At 46.2% G+C, this 19,841-nt stretch overlaps 1 protein-coding gene across 1 annotated transcript in view; it reads right to left on the bottom strand.

Annotated features, from left to right (window-relative positions):
* Window positions 1-52: 52 nt before the first annotated feature.
* MOB3B (MOB kinase activator 3B) overlaps window positions 53-19,841 on the bottom strand; it is a 200,168-nt gene continuing 180,379 nt past the window's right edge. Inside the window, exon 4 of the mRNA XM_046022892.1 lies at window positions 53-5,211. Within this exon, the coding sequence (XP_045878848.1) occupies window positions 5,182-5,211 (30 nt within the window). The 3' untranslated portion in view covers window positions 53-5,181. The remainder of the gene's footprint in view (window positions 5,212-19,841) is intronic.

Below are 19,841 nucleotides of genomic sequence, written 5' to 3'. Positions count from 1 at the left end.
ACGTACCTGTGAAAGAAATTAACTGAGCAACACACAAGAAAGACAGAACAGGTGACGGATATGTGTCTTTTATTTGTGACATGGGGATTCCCAAGCTCACATGAATCAATTTCATAAATATCCTTTCATTTCCTCTTGCTTTTCTAATTGATGTAATTGTGTTAGTTTGTTCTTAGAGTGAAACCCTTAATTTAATCACAAATGGAACTAAAATATACTAAACTTTCTTTTTTCTGATGCAGTTAGAAAAGACAGGAAAACCTTGAAAGTAGAACACTTAACAGCTAGTAACACAGCTTAAATGTCAGATTAGAAATGGACTCTCCCCTCTAAAAGTTACAAAAATCCTTATTTATTCATCAAAAATTTCCTACCCAGAATTAATAACCACCCAGAGGGAAACAACCTGTTCTATGTTTTTGGTTGTTGACATACTTTTTAAAGCAGGAAAGAAACTGTCTATTTCCAAAACACTTTGTTTGGCTAATTCTAGGAGATAATCACCTATTTTTTTCAAGGACCAAAATGATCCCAACACAAATGATGACAGTATTACCCAAGTAACACATCTGAGCCCTTGTGATTTTGCCTTTGTACACATTTCTTGAAGACATGGCTCCACTTGTCCCATGGTATTTCTTAGAGATTTTCACACGGGGTGTGGAAGCGATGGAAGGTCAGTGGCCACAGGGAGTGATGTGCTTCCATTAAGGACCTGATAACGACTCGGCCTACATCACCCCAAAAAGATGAGAGGCACTCTCCATCCAAGTCTCTTAACGCTTTGCCAAGTAAAGAAGGGATTAAAACAAAATAGTGCGATCTGATGAGGCCTGTTAAAGGTAGATACGAAGGCAACTCTGGAAGATAAACCAAAATGGTTGAATATAATATAGACATAGATTTAGTGTGCACCAATAGAAAAGAAAATTTCTAACAGTCTAACCATCAAGTTAGGACTTAGCAAAGACATGACAGGTTGGAGAAAGCATGTGGTACAGCCACTGTTGGTTGTATCCATAATCCATGGGGACACGGAAAGTCTGGTTCGAATGGAGGTGCAGAGATGTTAGCCGCTGGGCAACAAGGCTTCCAAATTCTGTCCTTGGAGAGCAGAAGGGTAAGGAGGCTGAAGGCCATTTGCTAACAGTCTTCAAATACTTAATGGATATGCAAGTAAGGCTCTCGTTTATGATGCTTCATATCCTAGATAATCCTTGGATCTTTCTTAATGTGAGACCCTAGGAAAGGTGTGCTGAAACCCAAAGATCTGGCTCAGGTTAAATGGAAGGATTACAGATGTTGTGTTCTGTGGGATACACCAAAGGATGTTGTGGAATGTCTATGCCTGAGGCCGTGGAGAGGAGAAGGAGGTTTTCATCGTGAATGTTACTGATACAGTTTGGGAGGGTAGAAGGAATGGATTAAGAAATCTCCTGAAGTTGCCTCCACTCATCCTAGACATCAGAAATGAAGAAACACCCCAGGAAGAGAGAATTAACACCGAAGCAGCAGAATCTGACTCTAGATGAGTATTTCTCAAACATATTTGGTTTTGTTTTTCATTATCATCCTCCTAAGGAACATTTTAGGAAATTTTATTCTTAATCATCCTCATGAAATTTTAATACCACATAGACACTTTATACCTACTATGGCCCTTTGAAGGGCCACACCCCCCGTTATATCTAAGATGCCTCCCCACATCAAAAAAAAAAAAACCCAAAACAAAAAACAATTTTTGTACCCTTGAGCAATCACCTTCAATGAGAATACACACTCTCTAAGATAAACCATGGGTCTGAACTGGAAATCATTGAGAACGGGAGAAAAAAAAAAAAAATTCAACTCTGGCTACAGGGACCATACAAATTCTCATTAGCCAGTACTTCTTCCTTTCCCTTCTAATGTAGTGCCCTTCTTCCTTCCCCTTTCCTCTGTTAAGTGGGAAGTTATGAATCCTCTATCACTGCTGTATCATTTAACTGCAATGGTTATAATCTTTTGGAGAACCTGGACCTCTTTGAGAATATTAAGAAAAGAATACACATTTGCATATCCTCAATCTCTATAAAATGTGTGCATGCCGAATTTAAGAGCTTCCTAATGAATTTTGTACCTTTATGATGAATGAATCAGGTCGACAACACCTGAACTCAGTGGCCAAGCTTCGTATCATGAAAAGAGATAACTAGACATTATATACTTCCCGACGAATGCAACAGGAAGGACACATCACTGATGGAGTATTTTTCCTTAAAAAAATATGTTTAACTGAGTCTAATAAAGAGGAAACAACCAGGAAAAAAAAAATCCAGATCATGGAACATTCTACAGAAAACCAGCCTGAAATCCTTAATAATGCCAGTGTCGTCACACACACACACACACACACACACACACACACACACACACAGCATCACCACCCACCACCACCACACCACACACATACCTAACAGGAGAACTCTAACCCATTAACTATAAAGAATGACAACAAATGCCACGTGTGATTCCTAACTGATCCTGGATTAACAACAACAACAAAAAACTATAAACATTTCGGGAGCAAATGACCAAGTATTTTAAAGTTTTATGATGTCTGCAACATCCTTTGAAATGGTTCGGCAATAAGAATGTATAGTTACAGAGAAAGAGAAAATATATGGGAAAAGTCAAGAATTTTAAAAATGTTAACAATTGATGCATGGAAGTGAAGGGGACATGGATGTTCCTTGTAATCTTTTCGAAATTTCAACTTTGAAATGTCTTAAAATAAAAAAGATAGTGGATACATGTGTTACCCAGCTAAAAAAAAGTAGTGGGAAATGAGGGAGAGCCCATCAGGTGAACAGGAGGAAGCAGGAGGTCAGGCTCAGACCCAGAAAGCTGGAGGGGCCCGGGCCACTGCCAGGGGCTCAGCTCCCCACTTTGTAATGAGATATACTTAGGATGTCATCAGTCAAAGAGATTAAAATTACCTGTAATGATTCTCTTTAGAATTTGCCAAAGTTCTGCAGGACTAGGAACACTCTAATTAAAAAATAAGAGTGGTTTGCCAGAACTTATCCTAGAAGAGCTGATGAATGCAATTAGAAATATAACCAGGAGGAAATTGTGCCAAGAAGCTTAAAAATATTTGGTCTTTTAAACTGAATGGCAATTTCATATGCACAAACAGTCAATAGAAAGAACCTTAAAAAGAATTAATAACAAATGTCTTCAGAGTCCAGCAACCTGCTTATCAGGCATCCCTGAAACGCAGGAACATGGTCAACTTTTTAATGCAAAAATCCTGTGGTTTTCCATGGTGGCAGAACTTCGGATTTCCTCCTAGGGCATGGGCTCCACACTGTCATCTCTCTGTCCCTCTGTTCGACATCCCCACACAGTACTGACTGCGTGTTGCATAGGCTGGGAAGAAGGGGTCTTGTTTCTTTGTTCTCTGGATCCTTAGGACGGTCAGGCATTTTTTCAGCCAAAACTGAGGCTGAGAAGAATCTTAGTTTATCTTATTCTCTCGGAGTTACTTAGGAAGCCAAAAAAGGGGAGAGGGTATGTTGGTTGTTGACCAGAGCACAAGAAGATGGAAAGAGGTAGCAGCACTTGGATTCCGTGAGACGACCTGGACAAGACGGGAAGCGAAGTTCGCTTTGCTGCGTCAGGGCAGGGTGCCACGGTGCCCCGACAGTCAGCCCTTTCTTTGGACAAGGAAAGATTTCACACTTTCTAGGCTCCTGTGGCGGCCACGAACGGCCTTAACGCCTGACATATAACGAAACGAAATCGGGCGTTGCTTAGGGACGCTTTAATCGGTGTTACATTAAAATACAGAATACATTCTTATCTACTTCCCTCCACCAGCTGCTGTTTTGTCAAATTCAAAGGATCCCTGGGAGTATCATTATCCCCCAGTGACAGGCTCTCAGGACCCCCCACCAGGTTTGCGAATGAAGCAGAGAAGGCAACGTTTCCTCAGCGAAGACTCACTTGGGTTGCAAAAGGCAGGACGTGGCACAGACTGCGCTCTTCCGTGGACTGGATGGGACAACTGGGAAGGAATGGCAGCAGGAAGTTAGCTCCAGGGCCACTGTTCCCTTGGCAACGGTGGCACAATTCTAGGGGCAGAAATTAATTTTGTGACCCAACACAATCCAGCCGAGGGAGGATGGGGGACGTGTAGAGGAAGAGAAAGAAAACACAGGCTGGACCTGGATGCAGGCGCTCGGAGGGCCAGCTGGGGAGGCTACGAGCCAACGAACCAGCTGTCTGAGTTAAGCGCACCAAATAAGCAATTGCACTTCTGTTTTTTTTCACTGAAATTTTCATATTCTGTGGAGACAGCCACAGCTCCCTCCCCTTTGGTCAAGAACAAACGTTGCACGAATCTGTCTGGCTCAGGGCTTCTGCGGATCATTCCTGGTCATTTACAACTTCCTTTTCTTCCTCTCTTCTGGGAAACAGGAAGGAAATACCTTGACTAGAAAAGACAAGGAATGGTGTGGTTGTAAAAAGCACATTCTGTTCAGAGTTAACTGGGAACATGTCAGCTTTCTGCCAGCGACCAGTCTCCCCACTGTCATTAAGGTTTGATTGGGGTCATGGAGTGGGAAACCATGTTGAGGCTGTGGGGTGGGTCTCAGATCTCTCCCAGCTCCAGGCCCTGCGCAAAGTTAAACCACTGAATCAGATCAGGGCAGGAGCTTTGAAAGGAAGGTTTGTTATAGAAAAACTCGCTGCTCATCCAGAGTTCCAAAATTCCCCCAGTACTTAGAAACCACATTACAGAAAAGTCGGCCAGCTGACAAGACAGAGTGGGAAAGCACAAGTAAGTGTCTCAGTCTCAAAACCTGAATTCCAGTAAAGCTTAGGCGGCAGGTCCCAGCAGAGCTGCGACGTGCCTGTTAAGTGCAGAGGCTTTCTGGGGGCAACTCAGAGCCAGAAGAGGCAAGGGGCAATCCTTCTTGCACGCTGTGGTCGGACAGGTCCACCGGTTGTGGCTAGCAGCACTCAGAGGGTTAAGAGCACACGGGGTGAGTGGGGAACATCTCTCAGGAATCATGGCTCCTCTTCACCTCTCCTGCTCCTGAAAGTAGGCATGCCATTTCAGCCAGGGACGGCTCCCTGCTCGGGACTCCCGGAGGAAAGAGCTTTCCTCTGTCTTCCGAAGGCAAGGCAGGGGCGTTAATGACACATTCTGCTCGTCATCTCTTTCTGGAAAGCAGGGAGAAAGGGATGGTTAGGAGTAACAATAAGCAGGGCCTTGCTGAAGGATTCTAAAAATACCCTCACAACCTCAGGAGCCTTCGAACAATGACTTGCAAGCACAGCCCATGGAGAAGGCTCAGCATGCACATGAGTTCCATTTGATCTGCAAGTTTGGGTTTGGGGTTTTTGTTCTGATCAAGCAATATTAAAAATAACAACAAACCAAAACACTTGGCTAACTTGCTGAAACTCCAGGTTATTCACTCCCTCACCCCCCAAAATCCCAAGATTTGGAGCCACTGGATAGCTGGCGTTGAAGAACGGCTGTCCTCTTCAGACGGAGATGTACTCTCCAGTTGGTCCCAGTCCCCACTACTCCCAACTGTCTCCCCAACAGGAGCCAAGTATCACTTACTGATTGATGCGATCACTGGATTTAGACTGCTGTTTTTCTCACAGAAGAGAATAGTTTCTCTTTATCTACATTTCAAACAACGATGAAAAAATGAAGGATAGAGGGGCACCTGGGTGGCTCAGTGGGTTAAAGCCTCTGCCTTTGGCTCAGGTCATGATCTCAGGGTCCTGGGATCGAGCCCCGCATCGGGCTCTCTGCTCAGCGGAGAGCCTGCTTCCTCCTCTCTCTCCGCCTGCCTCTCTGCCTACTTGTGATCTCTGTCTGTCAAATACGTAAATAAAATCTTTAAAAAAAAAATGAAGGATAGCATAAGTGGGTATAAGACAAGGGAAATGGGAGGGAGGACTTTTCTGAATAGGCATGAATACACCAACGCATCTGACCTGCTCCCACCTGGTCTTTCCCTCATCTCCATCACCTGCTTGGTTCCTGTGAGGATTTGCAGACCCCAAATGTGCCATCTTTTCTCTTTCTCTGGACCTCTGCAGAGGTGAGACTCTTGCCTGTGGCATGCTCCTCCCCTCTCTGACCTCCTGAACTTAGCTAATTGCCATTCATTTCCCCAGTTCAGGCAAGAGAACTTTCAGGATGCCTGGGAGGCCCTCCGCTATTCCTACCCGCCCCCCCCCCCCCCCCCCCCCCCCCCGTGGATTCACCGCTTCTTCCACCGGGGCCAGCCTGGAGTCTTGTTTATAGTGAACTGGTTTATACGTGTGTGTGTGTGTGTGTGTGTGTGTCCATGGACCGTGGGCATGTCTGTGGGCCCTACTAGACAGTGAGTTACTGTGTGTCAAGAAAAGGAACCCTCATGGGCTCACCACAAGTGCACTCGTCTAGTCTCCCCTACCCCAAAACAGTGCCCGGCACAGGACGGCCACTCTGCTTTCAGCTCCAAGAATGGCCTGGAGGGCAGGCTGGGAAGGAGCCCTGTGTCAGGCAGCGTCTGGGGGGACATGCTTAACATAATTTTATGTAGATGAATGAGCTGCTTGCAAGTCCCACCTCCCGCACAGCTGATGGGAGCTGCTCCCTCTTGCATGCTCACCCCGGATCACCCCAGCCCATTGAAGAGAAAACATCGGAGCACAAGGAGTTGGAGAACAGGAGTACCCAGGTGCTTAGAGACTCTATCAGAAAACCATACCAATGTGTGGGTTAAAGGAATGACAGAATGTACATGGCATATTCTAGGCATTTTTGCATCCTTGTAATATTATTAAACACAGGCAATCACATACAAATACATATACTGAAACATGAAATGACCATTTTCTTCTCATGTCTCATACTACGTGCCAGGTGCCTGGGAGATGAGGTTGCTGTCTGCAAGGAGCTACAGTCTGTCAGAGAGAAAGAAACGTGGATCACGAGAAGGCACACTAAAAGACAAGACACAAATGCAAATATCTGGAGGAAGGGAGACCACAAGGCATGGTGCCTCCAAGTTCCAGCCACCGTTAGAACCCACTTCTGCCCTCTTTACCTACCCATATGACCACCCTGAGACTTCGGGTCTTAGCAGACTTGCCTTTTCTTTAGGGATCCCCTCCCTAGGCTCTGAGAGAGGGCATATCCCTCTTTCCTGCCTTTCACAGCACCCTTCTGCACACCTGGAATAGCCCATTATTTCTTTCATTCCTGCTTCCCGGCCATCCCATTTCAGATCCTATATGACCCACAAAGGAAGGGGCTGTCTGCTCTATTCCCAGTATTTGGCAACTGATATTCAATAGATGTTTGTTTAATGAAGCAATGAATGGGCCCTCAGTGTCCTCATCTGTAAAATGGAACGGTGAGACCACCCGAGAAGGTGACCGGGAAGGTTAAAAGTATTAAGATATGTCCAGACTTGATGCACATTAATTCCTTCCCCTCAGAAACACATACATGGCAACAATCACTTCATGCCACGGCAAAAAGGGGCTTCAGAAGACCTCCCTGATAATATATCCATTTAGATGGACCCCAAAATTTAAAGGAGTCAGATGCTGTGAGGTGGGGATAATAGGACTAGATAGCCGGCGGGGGGAAGAGCGGCCGAGGCGGAGCACTCCGTCGTCTGGTGTTGCTGTGGCTGGAGCAGAGGAGCCAGGCCAGGAGCAAGGCGTGGGTTGGAGACACAGGTAAACACATGCCCAAACACAGACCCATGCTCCTGGTGTGAGGACTGGAAAGGAATGACGACAATCCTAAAATGAATTTGCTGTCCCTTTGATAAGCTTCCAAAAGTCCTCCTGCTTTTGGTTAAGCTTTGATGACAAAGATGGGGAAAATAAGGTGGGAACGCAAATGAGCACATGTGCGTTGAGTATTCGAGACAGCACGAGAGACCAGGGGCGGGGGACAGATCACGGCCTGAACACGATTTGGCCTCATAACTAATTCTGTCCTTATTTGCAATGGGTTACTATTCTGGGAAAGAAAGGAACTAGCACCTGTGAAGCACCTCTGAGGTGCCAGGCGCTTGGTGGGGGCAAGGGGAGGTGTTACGTCATCACATCTGTAAAACTCTAAGAGAAGGAACTATGACCCCACTGGACAGCAGAGGGATCCAGGCTTCAGAGCAGAAGGGACCTGCTCGAGTAAAACAGGGAAGCTGCAGAGCCTGACCAGTAACAGTCACTTCCATCCAACAAAGCGCAGCTCTCCCTTGGTCCCCGTGTCCCTCAGAGCTCTGCAGAGATCCCATCCCGTAACTCTTACACTAACACTGTGAAATGAGACTGGTTGTGCTCACTGAAACAGGCTCAGAGACGAGAGTATCTTCTCAAAGTCACACAGAGAGGGGAGGGACTTAAACTCAGGTCTAACTAAAGGCAAAGGCCAGTTCTTTCCACTTACACCAAGTGATCTGTGGTTGAAAGCCTCTGAGATATTCTTATGAAGATACACTCAGATGGTATGACATACATTAATTGACATATATTCATTATAAATGGTTGCAGTTAATTCCGGGTTTTCAAAATGATGAAGATATGTTTTCATTATCCAGATGAATGCCACTTGGAATTACAGGTGCATTGAGCAAATACTGAAACAGTTATGCCACTAGAAATATGGGAGAGTTAAGCACACACAGACACACAGACACACACACGGACACACGGACACAAGGGAGCACTTTGATAGAGGACATGAGACTTAGCGAAAGCCACTGACTTGGTCTGTGAGAAGCCAGGATTGGTGCTTTCCTCACTGCAAATGCTTTCTTGCCCCCAAATGAAGGAGAAAAAACTGTCTACTGGGATGTCTCCTAACATTCTTACAGAGAAATAATGGCTGAAATAGCAGACCAGGAATTCCAGATCCTTCCGTGTGAGGACAGCTAGACCCACTCTTCAAAGTTGTATTCTAGCACTTTCCCATGGGGTGGTGCAAATGAGCTGGGTGAGAAATAACTGGTGCTTGTGGGAAAAACTCCCAAACCAAAAAGCTGGCCAATATTGTCTTCCAAAGCTTTCGTCATCATCAAAGCCCTCCGGAAGGCACCTAGCAGAACCAAACACATTCCTTCTTACCCCGGAGAGTGGCCTAAACAACATCTACCCAGGCTGTTCTTAAAGAATGAATTTGCCGTTGTTGGAGTGATCGAAGTGTAACGTGTATTTTTTTTTTTTTTTTAAGATTTTATTTATTTATTTGACAGGCAGAGATCACAGGTAGGCAGAGAGAGAGGGGAAGGGAAGCAGGCTCCCTGCTGAGCAGAGAGCCCTATGCGGGGCTCGATCCCAGCACCTGAGGATCACGACCTGAGCCGAAGGCAGAGGCTTTAACCCACTGAGCCACCCAGGCACCCCGAAGTGTAACGTGTATTAAGGCAGACCACTGAAGAATGCCAAAAGTGCTCAAAAAGCTTCTCCAGAGATGATGAGAATTTTCTGAGACAGGTTCATAGGGACTGTATTTAGCTTGTCTAGGAAGATGTTTTTAAGCACCTGCATTAGAAAAAAAAAAAAAATCCATTCCTAATAAGGAAAAGAGTAATAAGGAAAAGCTGGGTTTTGTTTGGCTCACCCAGTATTATTTGCTTTAAAGTAAGGAAGTAATTGATTTTGTAAAGTCCCTGGTTCCCCACTGTCAACAGAACAAATTCCTTACTCCAGGGCCTGGCAAACAAAGTTGTTCACAACAGAGACTGATACCCTCTGCTCACCTCCTGTTGAACCCTCACCCACTCGCACACCACTCCCCCCCCCCCCCCCCCCCCCCCCCCCCGCCCCAGGCAAACTGGACTCCTCCCCTGTTTTCCACAGGTTACGGTCCCTTAAGGTTTCTAATAGTTTTTCTAGCTGTTCCTTCTATCTGGGAAATGCTTTCTGCTCTTCTGTGCCTGGCAAAACTGACATCCTTCAAGATCCAACTGTCAGCTCCCAGAAAGGATTCATTAGCAAGCTGCTCAGTTTTTCCCATTGCGCACACACACCATATCACTTTCTACCAACACTGGAATTTATCATTAAGTTTTTGCCTGAATCTGAGAAGACCCTTACAACTTTGTTGTGTATTAGTATGTGATGGAAATATTTTGGTCAAGTCATTGAACAGTATATATAGTTTGATATAATTATTTTGGGAAAAAATAAAAACAAAATATGAGTCCACTGTGATGAGTTTATCTCTGGGTGAATGAAATGATCTATGTGTTCTCTTCCTGACATAGCATATCCTCTTGGATTTTGAGATATTTTTAATACACATGTAATTTTTTTTTCTAAGAAAATAAGCTCCAGTAATTTAAAAAACAACAACAACAACAACAACAACAACAACAAAAATAGAAGTAGACCAAACTTCCAAACTGAAATCTTATTTGGTTTTAAAAATAAAGTTAAAATGACTTTTGGCTACTTTTGTGTGGAATGGGGGTGGTGGATGAAATCAGCATTCTACATAAGATATTCAAGCTCTTCTGCTCTAAACACTTGGAAACTGAAATAGAGATATTTCTTAGCCATTGCAATAAGTGTCTGATATCTGAAGGACAAACCTGAATGTACTCTGAAAGTCTAAACTTGGTCTTATCTGTCAGTTAACCACTGTTAGAACCGGTAGTGGAGGGCAGGGAGTAGATGGTCACAAAGAGAAGTAAAATGACTTACTTTAGGTCCCACAAGTAATTTCTAACCCAGCCATGGCTACCGGAGTCCAACTGACTCTTAGCTTACTGCACAACCCATCATACATTTTAGTGATCTACTTTTCACAAAAAATAAAGGGAAAACATTGACAAATACTAGGTGTCAGTCATCATGCTGGCACAGCAATTTTACTAACTTAACATCAGAAACCAGAAAACAAGCTCCAAAAAACATGGTGGCATGATCACAGAATCCCTGACCACTGCTGCCGCTGGGAGGACACTTGGGTATTGTCTAGTCTAAGACCTTCACTTCAGAGACTTAAAACCCAGATCACAAGAGCAGTGCCTAGCCACCTGAGGGGGTAAAATAATTAGCAACAGAGCTCGCACCCCTGGCCTATGGGCTCTGGACACTTGACGTTGATCTGAGAGAGGCATTTGTGTAAGCAAAGATGTCTCAGAGTTGGCTCAGTGTGATTCACACTGGATAAAACCCATCCTGCGTTACTGGCTTTCGCTCACCGATACTCCTTCAACAGCTCTGCAGAGTTCTCAAACTAAGTCCCAATTCTAGCGATCAATGCTCATCTTGACCTGGACCCCCCAATCTCTTTGCTGCCTTGTCACTCCCCAGCTCTCGTTCTCGCCTGTTGAATCCATGACATCCAGGAATCTCTCCTGTATATGCTTTCATTCGTTCCTCTTTCCCCAGAACACCTCCCTCCCAACTCCAACATCCTTCAAAGTTCTTGGGCAGTGTGGTCCTCTTGAGGGACACCTTCTCCTACCTCCCTCCTCACCCTGACCCCAAAGAGGTCTTTGGTGTTGTACTTCTAGTTTCCCATCATGCCCGTCATACCCTTCACCATTGTTCTCTGACGGTTAATTCCTTCCCAGGCTCCAGCACAGGGCTGCCACTGAAGAGATGATCCCCATCTAGGGTCTGTTTGGACCCTGGTGCACTAGCTCAGACACATACCAGGTGCTGGAAAAATATTTAATTAAACTAAAATCAATTAAGAGAAAACAATGATTAGGTCTGCAGACCCAATAAAATGAACGGTGGAGTTAAAAATGCCTTGAATACTTCCTATGGTAGAGCCACTTACGTTTAGTTTGTGGACTTCTTTTCAAAACTCTGTGAAGTAGGCACTGCTTTTCTATTACATGGATGAGGAAAAGAGGAACTGACATAACTTGCCCATGTTCACAAGTGGGAGAATCGGGATTTGCACCCGGGTGGACTCAAGAACAAAAATAAGCCAACAAACTAAAAACATACTGTTCCCATCACTCCACTGGGGTGAGAAAGAAAAGCAGTGAGGCCTTTTGTTTTTCTAGCTTCTTAACATGTATTAGGGGCAGAGGTGTATAACCACAGCCTCCCGAGGCCTATTGTTTTAAATTCCCCAACTCTGCTAATTCTGAGAAACAAGGAGGAGGAGGAGGAAGAGATATTGGAAACAAAACTGAGGAAGGGGAGCACTGCGAGATGAAAGGAAGGTGGGTGTGGAAGCTCCGGAGTGTGTAAGGAGAGAACACTGGGCTAAAAACTTTCTAGAGGGGCGCCTGGGTGGCTCAGTGGGTTAAAGCCTCTGCCTTTGGCTCAGGTCATGATCCCAGGGTTCTAGGATCGAGCCCTCCATCGGGCTCTCTGCTCAGCGGGGAGCCTGCTTCCCCTTCTCTCTGTCTGCCTCTCTGCCTACTTCTGATTTCTCTCTCTGTGTCAAATAAAGAAATAAAATCTTGAAAAATAAAAAAAATAAAAACTTTCTGGAAGCGATCTTTATGGAAACAGCGCCCCCGCACACGCCACCATTAAAAACCCAATGGCTTCAAACCGGGTAGTTGAAATATACGACTTAGTGTTAGAGTTGGACCTAAGACAGCAGTAAATTGCTTCCCAGCTAAGATCGCTGGACCGCGTGTGCGCACACACCACACACACACACACACGCACACTTGTGCACATATGCGCACGCACAAGGGGACACTTGCCTTTTCCAGTAACGGAGCTTCATCCACGCCTTTAAAAGGCAGTATGGTAAGGTGTGGGTTGCTGAAAGAACACCAAGGAACGGTGAGCCCACCGGGGTGACACCGGGCAGGTGTGGTGCTCCCTGCCCACCCAGCAGGGAGCCCCCACTTCCCACCCAGTAACACGCCCTGGATTGGAGCATGGACACTCCAGGCCTCTCATCAGCCCCCATCTCCTCCAAGAGAGACTTGGGAACCTGGGGTTAGAGCAGCATGAAGTACAGGGACAGCATCTCTGGCTGGGCTGGAGGGTGAGGGTATGGGGAACAGATCGGGGAGAATTTCCTTCCTAACAGGGAGCCTGGGCCTTCTGCGGGTGCAGGCCAGGTCAGAAAGCAAGCTTTCTGCGGTGGCTTTCATCCTGCAAATACCATTTTTTTTAGAGACTTGAAAACCTCCAAGTTGCATCCATATTATCCATTTGTTTCTTTTGTTATTGGCTATTTTTTCTTTCCCTAAAAAGTGGGTGGTTTGAAAATGTTAACCGTCTTGAACATTCTATTTCTCTGAGAGTCTTGCCCCTTTCCCTCCTCCGTTCCAAACAACTGTGTTGGTGGTGTCTGCGCCAAGATTTCACCAGAACCATCGTAATTCCCCTGCCCCTCCAGGGTCCCCAACTCCTGCCAATGACCATTTCCCTCAGGTCATGCATCTACACTGTAGGTCAAGCAGATAATTTGTTAATTCCTTATCTCCAGCTCTAACCCACTGGTAGCAAAGGCAAGTCCCTTTGGGACTTATTCCTGGAGGAACAGGGAGAGTAAGTCCCAAAACCCTGAAGCCCTGAGGAAGAATTCCAGGAATGGGCAGGTGTGGCCCTGAGGGATGCAGATTCAGAAGAGGAAGTGGTATTGTGCTAAGGTGTCAGATTTTAAGCATCAACCTCTGCTGCTGTCCCGGAACCATCCAGTTTGCAGGGCTCAGAATTCCTGCGATATCACCAGGACCCTGTCTGTGATTCCAGTGTGTAGCACACACTACTCCCTGCTGGTATCATCAACCGTGATGGCTGGAAAGGTGCTGTGGAAAATACACAGGGGCATAAAACGTGCGTCCACTCCTCTCCATCAACCACCCCATAAAGTCCCAGCAAGTTAAAGAGACTGCATATATCTCAGATCTACCTCCTCCTTCTCTCTTGCCCTGCACACACCTTGCTTCTGGCTGTTTCTGTATCTTTGCACACTTATTTCTTCTGCGTGGAAAGCTCCATGACCTTCTCCTGCCCAGAACACTCGCGTTGAGTTTTTCGTGCTCTGCTCACAGGTCTGTGGGGGTTACACACTGCCTCAGTGGGAGACAGAGTGATTCAGAGAAAGGGACCAGGGCGAAGAGAAGGGAAAGAGAGAAAGGATCACAGTGGCTCTAAAGCTGGTTGCTTAGAGTGTGGTCTGGCAGCTGGCTCTCCCTCAGACAGGGGTGCAGAGTTCTGCTCTGAAGGGCAGTGTCAAGGGGGAGCCCAGGAAAAACAGCAGGCTGCTTGCTGACGGGAAATCCCCAGACCAACAGAGAAGAAAAACAAACAAGAAAATGCAAAATACCCCAGCTACTCTGCTGCTCATTCGCCATAGGAAAGCTGGACTGTTGACAGTGGAAACCACATGGGGGGGAGGGGCGCAGCTCCTGCCTGCCCTCTGGGCACAGGGAGGCTGCCCTGTCTCAGGACCACAGTCCTTGAGCCCACCTTGGAGAATCTCTGTGGCAGCCTCTCCCTGACCAGGATTTCCTACTCCAAGCACTTGTTTCACCCTCAAGGCTTTGCAGCAGGAGGATGCAGCGTCTCTCCAGCGTCCTGCAGGAGGGAGCTTGTGCTCAGAAGGGCAGCTTATGACCAGGGAATCAAGAGCAGGTGTGTTGCGCAAACATCAAGTACTGGGCCTAAACATTTTCTTAAAACTATTTTTTTTAAAGATTTTATTTATTTGACACAGATCACAAGCAGGCAGAGAGACAGAGGGGGGTGGGAAGTAGGCTCCCCGCTGAGCAGAGAGCCCGATGGGGGGGGGCCTCCATCCCAGGACCCTGAGATCATGACCTGAACCAAAGGCAGAGGCTTAACCCACTGAGCCACCCAGGCGCCCCAAAACTATTTTTCTTAACATAGTTATGTCTCTTAAATGGGAACTGGGAGAAAGAATTCCAGTGGGAGACTGACACCAGACACCTTAAATTCTTTTTGGAACAAGGCTTCATACGTAATAACTAACTTGAATGAATGAATGAATGAATGAGTGTCAGGTCACAAAAGATGGAGCGAACAAGATAGGGCAATGGTGTTAAAAGCCTCAGTGGGTCAAATATATTGTGTTCCTAACAGTAGTATCTATCATGTCCTGTGCCTTTTCTAGGCCAGATATTTCATTCAGTCCTTATAGCAGTCTTGGTGGTATTATCCTCATTTTTAGATGAGGGAACTGAGATTAAGTATCCTGGTCAAAGTCACATCGCTAGTAATGAGGATAGCCAAGGTGGAAACTTGAAAACCCGTCTTCCTAACCAGTTACACTGTATTGCAAGGCCTTGGCTGAACAGATCTCCCTTAATGCCTGTAAGTACTTTGAGCTGAGTCTGCTTGAGTCAGGGGGCGTACAGAGCCGGCGCTGACCACGGAACGGGGACGTGGCCGGCGGAACCACTCACGGGAGGCCCACAGTCAGGGCCCTGCTAGCATCCCAAAGTCTGAATTCTTGTAAGGCAGGCGAGGCAGCCAGACTACAGAATTTTAAAAAGAATTCTCCCAGTTTAAAGTATACATGGGCTCCAACCAGCACACAGGAATTAAAAATGTTCTTTCTGCTTTCTTTCAGGAATGTGGGTGGTAAATAAGCCAAAAGAAATAAAAATAGAAACATGGCAGGCCAAACCTCCCTAAACAGGAAAGAACAATATTTATTTGATTAATTCTGTTCCTAAAGAGCAGCCCACATTACCGATACAGAGGGTGTTTCCCAACGGAGGGGTGTGTGTGTGTGTGTGTGTGTGTAAAAGTGTGCACATGCCTCCAAGTACATGTATACATACGTATGGATAGATAAACACACAGACCTGCCACCCACAGAGAATATTTATTCATATGATACAAGAATCAAACTGCTCTTCTTTTCCCAAATCCTGCAAGCATTAAAAATAAGTCACTTTATGTAAACATACTCAGTCTCTTGATTTATACTGATTCTCATAAAGGCAGAGCTGCACATTTTTGAAACGCTCCCATTTAACCACAGGAGATGGGTTATGGACACACTCCATATGCAGAGACAGGCTGCCTTAGCGTGGAGACAGGCTGCCTTCGCAGGCATCAGGAAAGCAAGCGCATGAATCAAAATGCTTCATCGTCACTGCCTTTCTCCCGATCTCTTCGCCAAAGCCCTGCAGGGCCCCTTCTGCCACATTCTGCATTTGGACATCCTGACTTATTCTGGGAACGGAGCTACCACGTTCCCTATGCCGTCCTTCTTGCTGGCACACTATTAGCTCCTGACCCTGACAGCGCGTGCGTCCAACCTGTTTCCTGGTCAAACGATGCTCCCTGTAACCCAATGAGGCCCAGTGCTGGCCTCTCAGGCTAGCAGCTGCCCTGCCCTCCTCCTTCCCATCTCTGCCAGCCCACGTCCCCCACAGCCTGGCTTGAGGTCCACACGGCCGTAACGGGGCTGACTCCCTCCTTCCCTCCCACACCCTGCATGTGCCAGCACAGCTGGACTGATTTCTGGCAGATGCTCCTCGTGCCCCTGGTTTTGGGATGAGTAAAGGGAGGCTGAATGCACCCACTCCCTCAGAGGGTTGTGACAGATTTCAACATGGCCCAGTGGCCAGCCAGGAGGTTGCCGCTCTTTGAAGACTGCATGTGGGCGGAGGACAGGGTAAGCAATTCTCCTGTTTGCTTCTCCACTTGTCCTTTTCAGGGTGTGGGGCGGGGGAGGGGGGTGCACTGGCTGGTGAGGCCCTTCTAGTCTAGATTAGGCTGCTACAGGCATAGACTCACTTGTTCTGAGAGAAGTTTGAAGGGCCCAGCTCTTAATGGCATTCAAGAAACCCTGAAGGAACACGATTTGTCATTTTGGGTGTGCCCTGAACTTTCAGGGCACGGGGCCCTGGAGGAAGAATTTACCTCCCCCAGGAAAACAAAGAATTCATAGAAGTCATTCAGCTGAGCTGACTTCACCACAGGACAGAGCTTGCCATCACTTAATAAGACCTCTATTGTGGGTCTGATGAAAACACAGGGAGATTTTCTTCCTCAGAGAGCCTGTAATTTAGGAAGTGTGGAGCTTCTTTGCAGTCCCATTCCTTTGGAAGGAACAAAATATTAGGTCAGTGAAAAAAATGGACATGGAACAAACTGAATCTTCATTTTAGCAAAATAAGATTGCTTGCTAGGAGTGAGACTCCTGCTAGTTGAGACACACGCTCAAGCTCCTGAGAGCTTTAAGGGCTGACCGTGGCGTCCGCAGCGCTGTCCCACTTGGTCACTGACACTCATCTCTATTGGGTGGCCACTATGCTTCCCCCACAGAGAAACTGCAGCTTGCAGAGGCTGGTGGCCTGCCCATGGTTAACACCCAGTAGAGGGAGCATCTGCCCTGAGATCTGCCATTTGGATCTCATCAGTGGGCCTCAGAATCCCATTTTTCCTTTACATCAGGGAACGGGAAACCACAGGGCACAGGCCAGATCCAGTCCACACCTGTTTTGTATGGCCCATAAACTAAGGATAGTTTTTACATTTTTAAATAGTTGGGGGAAAAAAAACAAAAGAAGAAGAACATTCCATGACACAGGAACATGCTAGGAAGCTCGAATTTCAATGTCCATCCATAAAGTTGTACGGGGACACAGTCACGCCTATTCATGTCTGCATTGTCTCTGGCTGCTTTTCTGCTTCAAAGGCAGAGGCGAGCAGTAGTAAGAGAGACCATTTAAGGCCCATGAGCTAAAATGTCTGGCATCTGGACCTTTTCAGAAACAGTTTGCTGCGCCCTGACCTGCACCCCGAGGACACCCCAGCCAGTGTGACTCCATAGCATTAAGGCCCATGGGATTATAAATGGATCCCCAAGCTACCAAGGTTGTAAAGTTGACCTGGCCATAAACAGTCCATGTTTCTCCTGTTGTGGGCGAGCAGTGATGCTACACCGGGAAGGAAACACACGTCGTAAACCAGGAACGAACTTTGCACATGTCTACAGCCTCTGTGATCCGAACCAGCATGGGTTTCAGAGTAGGGGAGGAGACAACCCCTTTCTTTCTGTAGTCTCTGACTCCCAGTTAACGAGCCATGAAAACAACACGGATTTTACATAAAGGGAATGTGCTTCAGAGAGCTAAGGGGATGGTTACGGGTGAGGGCTCCTTCCTCCCTTGCTCTGCTGATACTTCAGTACGAAGCTGCAATTTTAGACTTTTTAGCTAGAGAGGTGATTATGTGCTACTGTCGGCAACCTGGGTTTCGCTCTCAAGAGAAGAGGGAAACTGTCTAACGATTGAAGGTGGGAAGCAGTTCTGCCTCAGTTAAAGAGAAATAAGAGCAGATACCCTTTTTCTTGGCATACTTTTTGTTCCCTTTCCTGGCCTCAGCTGCACACCCTAAAGGCTGGCTCACATGTGAAAAGAAAAGAAAAGAAAAGAAAGGAGAGGAGAGGAGAGGAAAAGGAAAAGGAAAGGGAAAAGAAAAAGAAAAAGAAAAAGAAAAGAGAAGAGAAGGGAAGGGAAGGGAAGGGAAGGGAAGGGGAGGGAAGAAAAAACCATGTCTGCCAAAATGAAAACAGTTCTGGAAATGGATGGTGGTGTGGGTTGCACAATAACATGAGTATACTCCGTGCCACTAAACTGGACACTTAAAATAGTTAAGATGGCAAATTTGATGTTATGGGTATTGTACCACAATTTAAAATGAAACAAACCCAAACAACAAAAATCCCATAGCTATCAATTTTGGAAAAAAGCATTTCAAAAGCTTCAAGGAAGATGTTTATATATAATTCCATTAGCAAAATGGAAAAAAAAATCCACAGAGAAGGGGTTTTGAAAGATTTTAAGTTTTATCGGAAAAAAAAAGACGATCAGTGTGTAGTTTGTGTGTGTGTGTACTTGTGCACAAGTGTGTACACTTAGGCATGTGTGTGTGCTTTTAAGAACATACTCCTGTCCAACTCATTAAATCCCCTCTGTTGTTGCTGTCAATATTGGAAACAAAAAATGTTCAGAAGAATTCTTCCATCTTGAATAATCTATTCACACAAAATGCCAAGCAGCCTTGAACCAGCAACAGAAACTAAAAGAGTTAAGTGTCTGAGACCCTTTTACGACTCTAACATCTTATAGCAGTGACACCAGAGGAGAAAACTACCCCCGTGAGTACCTATTAAGATTCCTCGGTAGTATACGCACAAAGGCTGCTGTCACCGTCAAAGAAAGGCTGAGTTCCAAATAAAGCGAAAACCACATCAGAAACCTTATATTAAAAATTGAATTTAGGTAGGCATGGGAGTGCCAACTTTCACGGAAAGTCTGCCTCTTCAATCCTGAGGCCATAAAACTAAAACCAACCTATGTGGGATGTGGTCAAATACCCATTAACTCCTGTCCATTTGCCAGTGTTTTTCAAAGATTAGTAAGATAAAATCCCTTGACTGTGCGCTGTGAGCGCTCGGTACCTTCTGCCAGGTCCCCAGACCAGGGCTGGTGTGCAGCGGGCTTTCTGAAGGCTCCACTGTTTAGAGAGAACGTTTATAACAACAGCTGCTTTCCGGCCCGGGCCTGGCAGTGCCGGGGTCCATAATCCGACTGGCAACGACATTGGCTGTGTTGGGTGGAGCCAGCGACAAAGGAACAGATGCACTCTGTGTCCCTTGGTTCCCGGAGCACTACAGTCGCTGCAGACCAGCCATGGCGAGGGGGCACGGGGCAGCCTTGATTTGAAGCCGATGCCAACTCAACCCAATGACCACTGTCTCATCTGCTTTATCTGAACTGGATATACCCCCCAACACACGCACGCACGCACGCATGCACGCACACACACGCACAAAACACACCCCAACGCTTCATTTCATAGGCTTAGAAGTTCTGGGCTTTCGAGATCAGGGAGAACTCTAAAAATAA

This window comes from Meles meles, chromosome 11, assembly GCF_922984935.1.
Source record: "Meles meles chromosome 11, mMelMel3.1 paternal haplotype, whole genome shotgun sequence".
In the NCBI taxonomy this organism is placed as follows: Eukaryota; Metazoa; Chordata; class Mammalia; order Carnivora; family Mustelidae; genus Meles; species Meles meles.
Note: the sequence above shows the minus strand (reverse complement) of the source record. Positions and strands in the feature narration are given on the sequence as shown.